The 13028-nt window shown below is 39.8% G+C and overlaps 1 protein-coding gene across 1 annotated transcript in view; it reads right to left on the bottom strand.

Annotated features, from left to right (window-relative positions):
* Positions 1 to 460: 460 nt before the first annotated feature.
* Positions 461 to 13028, bottom strand: part of TTC14 (tetratricopeptide repeat domain 14) — a 47674-nt gene continuing 35106 nt past the window's right edge. Inside the window, exons 7-12 of the mRNA XM_088452446.1 lie at positions 9992 to 10063; positions 9796 to 9915; positions 4422 to 4544; positions 3910 to 4027; positions 3017 to 3126; positions 461 to 2051 (exon numbers count right to left, since the gene is read on the bottom strand). Coding sequence (XP_088308572.1) covers positions 1265 to 2051; positions 3017 to 3126; positions 3910 to 4027; positions 4422 to 4544; positions 9796 to 9915; positions 9992 to 10063 — 1330 coding nt within the window. The 3' untranslated portion in view covers positions 461 to 1264. The remainder of the gene's footprint in view (positions 2052 to 3016; positions 3127 to 3909; positions 4028 to 4421; positions 4545 to 9795; positions 9916 to 9991; positions 10064 to 13028) is intronic.

Below are 13028 nucleotides of genomic sequence, written 5' to 3'. Positions count from 1 at the left end.
GGCTACAAATTTAGAGATCTTCCTAAATATGGAATGATGATAGATAGGTCTGCCCTACAATAACCACAATAATTATCCTTTGTGCCAACAAAGGAATTCCCAAACCTTCAAGCATCTGTGCGTTATCTGGACAACCAGACATTCTGCACAAACAATCCAAGTAGAACATCAAAAATATATTACACTCTTGCTTGCTGGCACACAGATTTCACAGGTCATTATTAACTTTTAGTTTTAGGAGGGATTCTGGCCACATTATAGTTATCCACCAAATCTGATTAGGACATAATTAGGTCAGCATCCCAACTTATGTATTAAAAAAAAAAGAAAAATTCACACAGGGGAGCCAAAAGTATAATTTCATGTCCTGCACATGGTTGGGGTTTACCTACCATGAAAAGGGAATAAGAATGTGTTGAACTTCAGGAATAACAAATAGAAGAGACAAGCACAGAATTGTAAAATGTACAATTTAATGCATCACAGTACAGGTGCAAATGCTGCCAGTCTCATTACCAACTTCCTGAATAGGTTAATGATTTAATTTTTATTATTTATTTATTTTTTACTGTTTTCTAGGTAAGCCTATAAAGTAGATATTAAAATGCCATAAAACATAAGACTGCATATTGATATAAGTATTTAGTAATAAACAACATTTTTTATGAATTAAAAATACAACCAAGAGCAGCAGTGTGGAAGCAGAGTTTGCACTGCATTTATTTGATTAGCAAAGTGTGTCAATAACATATCTACATGCAAATCTCTGCCAAGGTATGGGGTTTATAGATGGCATTATAATTGTAAAGAACCTAATGGAATGGAAAAGCCGCAGCAAGTCAGCATATAATGTAATGTATTAAGGTGCATCTGTATCTTACACACAGCAGAAGTACCTATTTCATGGAATGCAACCTGTCAATTCACTATGAACTAGTTGCTACACTGGTGCTTAGTCAAAAGCAGCATTCTCATGAATCTTGGGTGACTACATAAAATGGCTGCCTCAACTATGTGTAGGTGAGAGATTGCAATTAAGAGGAATTATGCATACAGTAGTATACCAAACACATCATTACAAGTGGCAGCACTGTGAATGTATTTGTATACGTTAGGACTTCCAGAAAGAAAAAGCAAATGTAGATTTAAATAAGTAGTTAGTAGTAGTAATTCAAGGAGGACGTCAAATGTATTTGTCATAAACACACAAAATATATTTTTTATTTTAGAATAAATGGACCATTTTAAGAAGCAAGAAACTGTTCTATTTACATTTTTGCTTGACACCTTTTTCCTTCTCAAATTCAGCAATCTGGTTTAGAAGGCTTAATAAATTCCCAGGCAAAGCGTTGTTGGCTGTGGAATTACCATTCTGTGCGGTGTCTCCATCTTTGTGAGATTTATTTGCACTACCTTGGGGAGTCTGTTCATGTGTTCTATTAAACCCAGTAGACTTTCTCTCAGTAGTTCCATAATCAGAAATGCGATCCTTGCATGGATAAGAATCTGATCTTCTGCTGAATGATTTCTGTTTGTCATGCGGGTCAGCATTATCAGCTTTCCGTTTTTCCTCTGCGTTTCTCTGGTAGGAGTCCGTAGAATCCCTTCTACTAGATCTGTATTTGCTGGTCATAGCTGCACTGTACGATAGGCCACTACTGGTCTGAGTCTTTGCACTACTGTAGGAATCTCTTGAATCTTCAGACCTACCTCCCACATGGTCGATGAATTCCAAGGATGAGGAAGACAGGGAACGATGCCTTGTTTTATCCTCCATAGATCTCCTGTGATGACCTTGTCTATCCTCAACTTCATTTGTTCTGCGAGTGTCTAGTTTCAGAAAGGAGGCAGATGTGTCTGCAGGCGGGCTACACCGTTCGTCTTCATTATAAGAATGTTTCTTAGAGTGGCTTGTAGACACAGAATGCTTTCTATGCCTCTTCTGTTTTTTGTGTTTTTTATGACTGGCAGAAGATGAAGAGGATACAGAGTCAGATGAGTCTGAGGAAGAACTACTTGATGATGAAGATCTTCGTTTGCGTTTCTTCTTTCTAGCATAATTAACAAAATAATTAACAAACGCAAGTTGGTAATCAACATTTCAAAGCCTGTTAACGTAAAGCAATCCTTTTATGTTAAGTTTTATACAGTATTTCTGTTTTTATTGTTTAGATGGCAGCTATGAGATTTCCTACTCTGGACCAAGCTGCAATGCCCAACACATTTAATACATCTGCAATAAATCTACACGACACCCTACAGTTGGCAATACCTAAAAGGTTAAAGTAAAGCACTCCCCCTAACATGCAAATTATGTAACATTCTGACTAATAGAGGAATTCTATTAGCCCCGATAACTAACTGGGGGTGAAAAAGGGAGGTAGGTTAGGGATTTATCGCCTGAGGCTATTCAATTAGGCTCCATTTTTCACCCGATAATATCAATTTAACAGGCATTAATAAAAGGTAAAGGGCATTAACAGACAATCTATGAAAAGTTCACAGATGTGTGTTAACAGGGTTGTGGCACCCATTAACCGGGATTTTTTTCCACTGCCTGTGCAGTGGTGAGAAAAATTCCCAGATAAGTGCTGTCGGCGGCTTTACTTTGAGGCTAAAAGAATAGCCCCAAGGGATCAATTAGTCCGCTGTAAATTACCACAGCTAATTGAATTCCCCCAAAGTCTTTTCCCTGTTATAGTAATATTACCATTAGTACCAGCTGTATTTATAGTACTTCAAATGGCAGAAAAATGTGATAAGTGGGGAAACCTTTAAACTGCACTGGAACGGTGTTGTAAAGGCAGGGTGTGATTGGACAGATGCACTGCCTATCAATACATTTCCTCCAAAAGCTTGAATTCTTCTCTGTAGCTTTTATCACCCAGCTGCAATGAAGGTTAACCCACAGGATGGACCCCCATCAGACTGCTGCACAGGGAAGGTAGTGGGGTAGTTAAATATAGACATTCCATTTTAGTTTGTCACTCAAGTCCCATCAAACAGGGTAAAATACCTTTTCTCTTCCTTTAGGAGTTTACGTAGTTTCTCTGCACTGGTTTCTATTTTCTTTTCTTTGGCTTTTTCTTCCTTTTCATTATTTTTCTCTCTTTTTTCCAAAGATTTCTTTTTTTAAACCCAGCCATCAAAAAAAATATTGTTATTACATAATTTATTTTAGGGGTGATATTCAGTAGCCCCACCACCCACACAACAGAATACAGTGTGCCACGTGTAAAGCATAGTATTAGAAGAAGATGCAAGATATTTAAAGCAAAAATGTGTAAATGGATTAAAAAAATAGTAATTTGTCAGTGAACATTTAAGAAAAATAACCCATTAATGCACCATTTAAACAAAATGATGCAAATGTGCATGTTTACACCAAAGATAAGCAGAAGAGCAAGACAAAAGCAGTGTAACCATGATATCCATGGTGAAATGGCGGTCAATAGACATGGGTAAATATTGAGTACATATTTCATACAAACCAGTTTACATTGACCCAGGTCCATTACAGATGGTAGTTTAGGAATCACGGTCAGTTTTCAATATGGGCAGATCAATAATGGATGTTCACAGCCAGAGCACCAACAGTTCAAAGCAGGAGGAGACACATACATAAAGAGACATCATCAGTATTACAGGAAACAATATATGTATTATACAAAAAATCGAAATTGCAATCACAACTATAATACTAGATTTAGAGGACCTGGAGCTAGAATGCTCAACTACAGATGGAGAGCTGCAGGTTACCCAAGCCAGTTTGTCTTTCAGTAACTGCTCCTTAATTAAATGTCTGGATAGTTTCTCAACCATGTCAAAATAATACAGGATACAAAATATACAAACATTGCTTTAGAATTGCTTTTGTATATGGCAGATTGAGAGAAAATAAAGGATCACCTGTATACACTGGCGCACTTTGTTCAAAGCCTCCTCAGCTTCTGAAAATAATTTGTCTATAGACAACGCTTTATTGTAATAACTCTCGGCATTCAGTAGCTTATCCTCTTCTTCAAGCCTACAATTGCAACACACTTTTGTTGATGAAATTGATTCTCAAATCAAAATAACACTGAAAATAATGTTCATTGCCATATTACTGAATAACTGTATTCAGATAGTTGTAGTTAAGAGGAAGACAGACAATTTAAAGTGTATCCAATAATGTGTCACTCAAAGCCCCTTCCCTGTATAACCCTCCAGAGACTAGAGGGCTCAGAAAATGCAGAGGTTTCATTAGTGATTATAATGGAAGGGGGTAAATGGTCCGAGGCCAGAACTCCACCTGTTACCTGGTTATGGGCAGGTCTTTTAGAAGGGTACAGGAGAGCAAAAAGTGGAAAGGTTTTTTGCAGGAGGAAGGAAACCTTTACTACAGACATTTTAAAGTGTATATATATGTGTATACTCACTGTCCTCCTCTCTCCACAAGTGTCTGACAAAGGTATTTCTTTGCATTCTTATGTGTCGGACAATTTTCTAAGGCAACTTCAAAATCATTGATTGCTTTATTCAAGCTTCCTTTAGTAGCATATCTATAAAAGACAAACAGATTAACATTTGAGTGCCATGCAATCATTATAAAATCCTAATGAGATAGCTTGTTTATCAGCTACTACTGCATAGATTACACTAAATATATTACCACAGGGAAGAGAGGATAGTCCATTAAGTGGATATGTATGTACGTACGTACACATATATATATATACACACATACACACACACACACTAGTTTTGCAGAGTTTTTATTCTGTTGCATAAACAGGCAAAATTAGACCATAAACTCACTGTAAAAGTGTTGTCTCACTACCCTACATGGCAAAAAGTACAAGGACACCCAAACCCCTCTCCCATATGTGCTTTTTAAACAGCTCATTCCAAAACCATGGACTTTAAAATATACTTGATCCACACTCTTGCTCCCACTTTCCTGCAAAGCTTTTACGTTAGGTTTCGAATATGGCTGTGGGGATTTGCAACTATTCTGCTATACTAAAAAGGAGCTTAAGCTCCAAAGTTAGCCGATAAGGCCTAGCTAGTACTCATTGTCCCCATTCATCCCAAAGGTATTTGATGGGTTTGAGGTCAGTGCTCTATGCAGACCAGACTAGTTCTTACACACCAAACGTGGCAAACCACTTTAGTGGATCTTTGCTTTGGGGACATAATCATGCTGATACAGGAAAGGGCTTTGTATGCTGTTGGATTAATATTTACCCTTTTACAGGAATAAAAGGGTACCAGGCCAAAAAAAAAAAATACTCACAGATTAGATTTTCTAGATTGGAGTTATTTAGGGAGTCCTCTGATTCATCCACTGTAGGTCTTTCGCTAAGACTCTGTACTAAGAACATTTATTTTTGAAAAATAACTATGGCATTACCCTTGGCGCTGAATAAAATAGAGCACAGCAAACCAGATACAAATGATTAACCAGCAGCTGCTACCAGATGGTTGCCACCATCCAGTGTTCTCCCCAGGCTGTTTTTTGCGGGGGCACCACCCGGCAAAAATCAGCCACCACCCGGCACTTTGGGAACCTGCAAGTGGGGACAGTATCTGGGAGCTGTACAAAAGGAACAGATCCTACAGACTTTGCAGCTTTTCATAAATCAGACAACTGGGTTTCTAATAAGAAGTTGAAATAACATTTTATATATTAATTAAGATTAAATAATTATGTCAGGGTTTAAAACATTTTATTATTGCGAAGGCCCCCACCCGGCTACTTCTTGATGCCTCCTGGCTGGAAACATTTTCTAGGGAGAACACTGCCACCATCTATGACAAGAACGATACTCAAGAAAAAACAGCAGCGCTTAGTATTCAATTTATACAATAATTACCCAAGAGTGGAAAAATCATTCAAATAATAGCCACAGATATAAAAAAAAAAAAAAATAACAAACAATTTATTAAGATACATATAAAGAAAAAAATATACATATAAAAATTAGATTAGAAAAATGGTATCAAAAGAATGTATCCCAATACAAATTCTGCACATATATAAATTTATTTTTGGAAGGTTACTTGTAGAAAAGTCTCCCTGCTCCTGGGCAGTAACTCAGTCAATAAAGAAGATCAATGTATTATGCCCAATCAAAATAACTACTTGTACTACTAAATTTCTATATCTCCACATAGTGAAGTGTTTGAGAAAAGTCTTTATATGTTCGCTGTAATATTGTGCTTCACATCCATTTTATAGTGGTCTGTCACCATATATGTGCTCTTCTGTCAGACTGCATTTCGGTGGACAAGTAGACTTTTGGTTCTCACGTTTTTTTTTTTTGTTTTTTTTATAAGTCTACAGATTCACTCCCACTTCTAAGAGATTGTGCAACATAGCTGTCCCTCTACCTTACTACCCTTCAGATACAAGCAGCGGTTCTGGTCACATGTTCTATCTGTATATCTCCCAGGAGATAGCCTGAAGTCAGGGCTTGACACATTTTTTAGGAGCCAGGATGAAAGTGTAGGAGCCAGACCACCATCCCCCCCAAAAAAAATTACAGGAGAGAGTGAGGAGCACAGCTCTGTGTGTTATGCAACTGTTATACACACTATAGTAGTACACAAAAAATGGTCACAGTTGAATGGATACAATAAAATGGAGGCCCCCTCACTGCTCTGCACAGCTACCCTGCTCCACCCCCCACCCTCCAGTAATAACGGACCGCATTTCACATAAAATGATGGTGCCAGATAGTACAACAAAACCCCCCCTCCCCTCGTGGTCAACACCATAGACCCTACAACCGGAGAGCTCTATGCAGCCGGAGATAGGAGACAGTAGACAACTGGGACGCCTACAGGAGGATCAGCGTAGACTGGGACAGACAGCAGGGATCAGAGCAGGCCAGGATGGAGAGGAGTCGTCAGTGCAGGTCGGGACAGACAGATGCACAGCAGTCCCAGCAGGCAACACTCAACACAAGCACTTCTGTGCATGATATGAACACCGCAATACTATAGGCACGAATCTCCGCTGGAACTGATGAGGATCTGCTTTCTCCCTCACTGCAAAATCTAGTATGCAGGCAGCAAAATCTGGTAGCCACGGCAAGCTGGCCCCCGGGATTTGTCGAGCCCTGGCCTGAAGTGACAGTTCCAGATGTGAAAAAAATCTTTAACAAAGACGCATTACCATCTATAATGAGTATTTGCACTTTTACTTGTTTCTGCATGAGCTGCATAAATGTAAACATATGTCAGACGACTCCTTTCCTTCTCTGTTCCACCTCTCCAGTTTTATGAATTCACAAGTGTACGATACGCACTTGGGAGCATGCATAGAGCATTTTCATACAAGTTATGCTACAGAAACTGTAGTCATATTTGATTTTGGTCATAAGCCAAGGACCAAATTAATCTCTAAATGAAGTAATGAGCATAATCAAGTCAATGTTAGGCATCTTCCCTTAAAAGGAATTAAATATACACACCAGAAAAGTAGTAGGTGTGAAGCCCAGGCACTAAAGACAAGATAAAAACGTATATAATATAACCATCTCTTGACAGTTTTTTGTATAAAATCTAGAGGGTTTTTTTTTTTTTTATAAACGCCAGTGCTATGGATCTGTTTAAGCATCTTGCAACAAGTGTTTCACATGTAAAAGGACATGCTGTAGTAAAGGTAGATTAGGATGTCAGAAAGGGAAAGCAATACACTGGATAGAAAGAAGACAGTACAGCATTACATATCTACTTCAAGTTAACATTCATAGGCCACTATTAACAGACCAAAGGAAGGAAAAAAAAAAAAGTGGTGTTGAGTGATTGAGATTTATGTCATCCAACAATCTTCAAGCCATATTGGTCAGTTTTTGTGCTACTCTCCACCATCCTTCCCAGTGTGTCTGAGCTCCACAATGCACGGACCTGTATTCTGGCCATAATTACACCAGTGAGCATCAGCTTTATATTTCAGATAAACAATCTAACGCCTACTATTTTTATTTATATGGTGGCACAAGGCAGCACCATACAGGGAGTAGAAATACAACTGTACATAAATATAGAGGATAATATAGCAGAACTGTAATAAACCAATACACTCAACCAAAAGCAGGGTAGAGTTATACCCCTTTCACACTGCCATCAAATAACTCAGGTTATTGCACATGGTCGCGCAAGCAACCCGGGTTACTATACAGTGTGAAAGGGCCCAGTTGAAATAACCCACGTCGAGCGACTCGGCATTTCAACTCGGGTAACGAGCAGGGTTGAACAAGAGTTCAACTCGGCTCGTGGAGCAGTGTGAACGGGTAACCCGGGTCGAGGTGACCCAGGTTCCGTTCACTGCATATGGTGAGCCGGCGCTTGGAGATCTCATCTCCGTGCCGGCTCAGCAGTGATGGCTGTGATTGCCGGGTCGGGGTGCAGGTCTGAAAGGGATCTCAAGTGGGTCAAACCCGAAATGGACGCGTGTACCGTACAAATCCCAGGTGCAACCCGCCATTTGCGATGTGAAAGGGGTATTAACTGGGGGGAGATGGGTAGAGCAACTGCTTATTGCTAGCATAAGCAAGTAATGAAAACTCATGAGGAGGAGGGGGATGGAAAGAAAGTAAAGCGTCATTCGATGAATCTGTACTCAACAAGTGGACAGATGCACAAAATCAGAGTCGCTGGTGGATAACGGGGGAAGGAGAATGAAGGCACATTGATGGCTAGTGCAAGTAGGAGAGAATAAGGAAAGAGGATCCGGCCCATGAGGGCTTACAATCTAGAGGGAGGGGTGTAACTAGGAGGGTGACCTGGGAAAGAGTAGGTGGGAGATCAGAGGGGCTAAGTAATGAGGAGGAATGATAGCTTTTCTAAAAAGCTAGGTCTTAAGGGCTCGTTTGAATGTGTTGATATTGGGTGAGAGTCCTATAGGGTGAGGGGGCTTTCCAAAGCAGAGGGGCAGCACGGGACGGACCCTGGATGCGGGGATGAGAGGAGGCAACCAGAGTAGAGGTGAGGAAGCAGTCAGTGGAGGAGCAGAGTGTGAAAAGAAATTAGTTGAGGGCTTTATACATTATTTACACATGTAAATTAAGAATAATATGTAATATTTAGTGTAGACCATGTAAAAAAACACTGGTAAAGTACATTTAATACGAAATTAAAATCCTTATTTTCTAGCTTTGGGTGTCATGGTCCCTTAAAGTTTATTTAACATAAATTTACATTTTATATTTCATTAATAAATATTGCAGACAACCAGAAAACATTTTTTTCTCCATTTCCATTTTTATCTAGCTTCTTTACCTTCTCTGCTATTATATGTAAACGAGAAGGCCATCACAATACAGGTTCAGCAGGTATAACTCTTACTAATGCTGAGTACACACTATACAGATATATCTGCAGATGATGGCCATTCAGTGTGTATGAACGACCATCATCTGCTTCTGGCCACGGGTCCCGGCGTCCGGGGGGCAGGTCAGGGGCATGTCCGAACCCCTCCCCGCGGCCTCTGCTGCATGTTTATGGGCGGTCTGCAGACCGCCCATACACAGTGGCCAATGGCGAGATATTTCAGTCATTGGCTCTGCTGCACAGTAGACGCGATATGTCTGAACGACGTCATTCACAGACATATCGCTGGTACACACTGGCCGGCATGAAGCAGATATATTGGTCGATCAATTGATCTGTCAGTGTGTACCCAGCTTAAGAGTAGGGGAAAGATAGCAAAGAATTAACATGCTTGTTTTCATGTACGGATATACCACAGGTGGCATTATGCAGAGGTGATAGATATTATTTCAAGTTTAAAGATTAAATACTCACAGGGCACCTCGTGCTACCAAAGCTTCAACATTCTTGTGATCAATTTCCAAAGCTTTGTTGTATTCGTTCATGGCATCTACGTGACGACCCAGCTTAAAGTAATCAACACCTGTTTTCACACTGTGAGAGTGAAGTATGATGACCGTTAGTTGGCCATACTTAGCAGATCTTTTTACACAAAACATAAGGAACATACCATTTTAATGCCCATGATGAAGACTGCTTTCTTCTTAAGGAGGGAGCATAATCTTGATCAGAAAAATTTTCCCTGCAAATAGTAAAATATTTTTCAAATTAATTGTAGAATTACATGCAACTTATTGTTACAAGAGCAAAATGTTAATGATCCATTATTACAATAGCTGGTTAATGAGACATTAATACAGGTGATATACAATTTTGGCACCAATGTCTAAATGATGTCACTGTTTACAGTCAATCTTTTCAGTGATCTTCATTTAACACTTATGCAGGATATGATAGTGTATCCCTTCTGCTCCCCTATATAGGCTCCGATGCTTTGCCTTCTTTTTATTTTGATTTAAGTCCTTTTACAGTTGTTTAGCCAGCAACAACTTCATTTAATCAAAAAAATGATGGAGGGTGGATTCTGAAAATCACAGTTCCATATCAGGCAGTGACTGAAAACAAACACAAACACTCTAGGGTTGGAAAATTTCTTTTAAACTTTTTATTAATGTTTTAATGAAAAAAAAAAAAAAAAATTAATCCTGCTTATTATATTAATACTGTGAAACATTGCTATGTATTAGAAACCTTGCTTAACCATGTTTTAAAGTTAACATTTAGGGGTGGAATTAAATTGTTTATTTAGGCGTCTTATATAATGGGCGTCTTTCAGAGCGATTCAATTGTTTCTCCAATATATGCGCATTAGTGTTTAATGTGCCCAGAAGCATCAGGTTTAGACGCTTAAAATGGCTAAACCTTACTAAACTCCTGGTTTGGGCGCCCACATTTTTTGTCGCATCTCAGGAGGCTGTGGGAAAAATAATGTGTCTGCCGCAGATAATGGGCGTCTATCAGACAAACAATTGAAGTGCTCTGATAGACGCCCAAAAAAACAATTGAATTCCCCCTAATAATCCAAAATTAGGATTTTTTTTTATCTCATCAAAAGAGAGCTAGACTTTCTTCCTTCCACTCAACTCAGTATGAGTGAAGGTTTTGATTTGAAATAAACATGGAGACCAAACTGAGGTGTTTCTCGGTGTATTGCCTCTTAATGTGTTGGAGTTATTTACCCTTTAAAATTAAGAATGTTAGTTGTTTTTTCCTGTCCTATAGGATTATTAGGGGAGGAGTTTGTGGAGTATTCGCTGATGCTAGGCAGATTTAGTACCTCTGATCTGGTTCACCCTCCCACTCACCCTATTTCTCTGTTACGTGTGTGAGTTTACTGTAAACTGTAATGGTCCAGCTCTCTCAAATGAAGAATAAAAGCAACAAAAATATGGAATACTACCAGGGGGATTCAGTTATAATAGGCTTTTTATTTTTTTAAAGAAGTCACGGCACCATGCACAAAATTATTTATTTATTTTTTTTAAAAACCATTTGGTTTAAAACACCCAACCCTGATATACGGTACACATAGATTAGCGATACTTGAATGAGAGACATGATCACCAGAGAACTTTTTTCCGCTGTACAATAACTTCCTGTCAGTAGGCCTATCAATATATTGCAGGAAAAAAGGTCTGAGCTCAAATTTAAGGAAAAACGGAGCAGAATAACCTTATGAGGTAAAACAAGTACCTGAACCCCTGACATGTGAGAACATTAAATAAACAAAATTGTTTGTGTTTCCTATTAAATGTATTCCCTTTTCATCTGATCTGTGGGACACTGCTCAGACTGTGTTAAGAGGGGAGGCTGGGGAGTATGCACTAAACCCTCTCATCTGCTACAGCAACTCAGTTTCTTTTATTTAGTGCCTGTAGGAGAGGCACGAAGAATCAGAACGTGGACTTTAATTTATTTGTAGTCTAAGCTTTTTTTTTTTTTTGTATACTAGGTTGCTTGAATCCCCTTAAGGGATCAGGCTCTAGGGGACCGGTTGTCAGAACAACGCTGGCAGCAGTTATCTGTCTACCCCATCTATCAACAGAATACAGTACAAATAGTTTGTGCAACTAAGTTCCTGAGACCTGTTTACATAAATGAGTAGTGCCCGTACAAGGTCCAAAGATCGTAAGAATGACTGAGGATCCCAATGGTCTTCCTCAGGAAAAGACTGTACCACAATCTTGACAACTTTAGGAAGAAAAATCGGAGTAGTACGCAGAACCCCCCGATCCTGGCGAGCTTTCAGGAAAGGATATCTGTGAGACAACAAACTTAATTCCGAGACCCGTCGGGCGAAAGATATGGCCAAAAGGAAGATTGGATCTTAAATGGCTCACGTGGAAGGCAGAGTCCAGTGATGAAACAGTGGTCTTTGAAGAGCCCATATCTAACCCTGCTTGTAATAAAAGACAATCTTGGTGAGGCAAAACGCTTCCAGCTTGCGTCTCTGAAGAGAACACCTGGCGAAGTAGGACACGCTGTGGTAAACCTTAGTCAAAACCGGCTTCCCGGCAATGAGCATAGTCTGGACTACAGCATCTGAGAACCCTTGGGCCTTTAAGAGGGCTGTTTCAAAGGAAACCCTGTCAAAACCAGATATGGAAGATCCTGGTGGAGGAACGCTCCATGCGAGAGAAGATCTGGTTGGAGAGGCAGGTGGTAAGGCATAGCCATCAGACATGCCCTTAAAGTCAGCATATCATGCCCTGCGTGGCCAATCCGCGGCAAGCAGGATAACCATTCAGCCTTTTTATTTTAGCTTGCGTATGACTCTAGGCAGAAGAGACATTGGGGGAAAAAGATACGAGAGGAAAGGCAAGGAATAGACAAAGCATCCACCAAAAAGCTCCCAAATCCTGACATATGGAGCCGTAACAAGATCATTCACCTGCATGAGTGTTCAGATAGGTAGTCGGCCTCCCAGATGTCGACCACTGGAATGTAGACTGCCGACAGTGGTGGTATGAAACTGTTCCACCCATTGAAGAATGCTGTGCACTTCACACATGACAGACTTCTGGTGCCGCCTCGATGTTGTAGAAGATGGCACTGGCACTGTCTGATCGAACCTTGGCTAGACGATCTTTCAGAAGGTGCACTGACAGACAAAAAGCCTTGCAAAATCATCCAGAGTTCCAAGGGAA

This window comes from Taudactylus pleione, unplaced genomic scaffold, assembly GCF_031769625.1.
Source record: "Taudactylus pleione unplaced genomic scaffold, aTauple2 ptg000037l, whole genome shotgun sequence".
Taxonomy (NCBI): domain Eukaryota; kingdom Metazoa; phylum Chordata; class Amphibia; order Anura; family Myobatrachidae; genus Taudactylus; species Taudactylus pleione.
The sequence above is the reverse complement of the archived record's forward strand: the minus strand, read 5'-3'. Positions and strand labels throughout refer to the sequence as shown.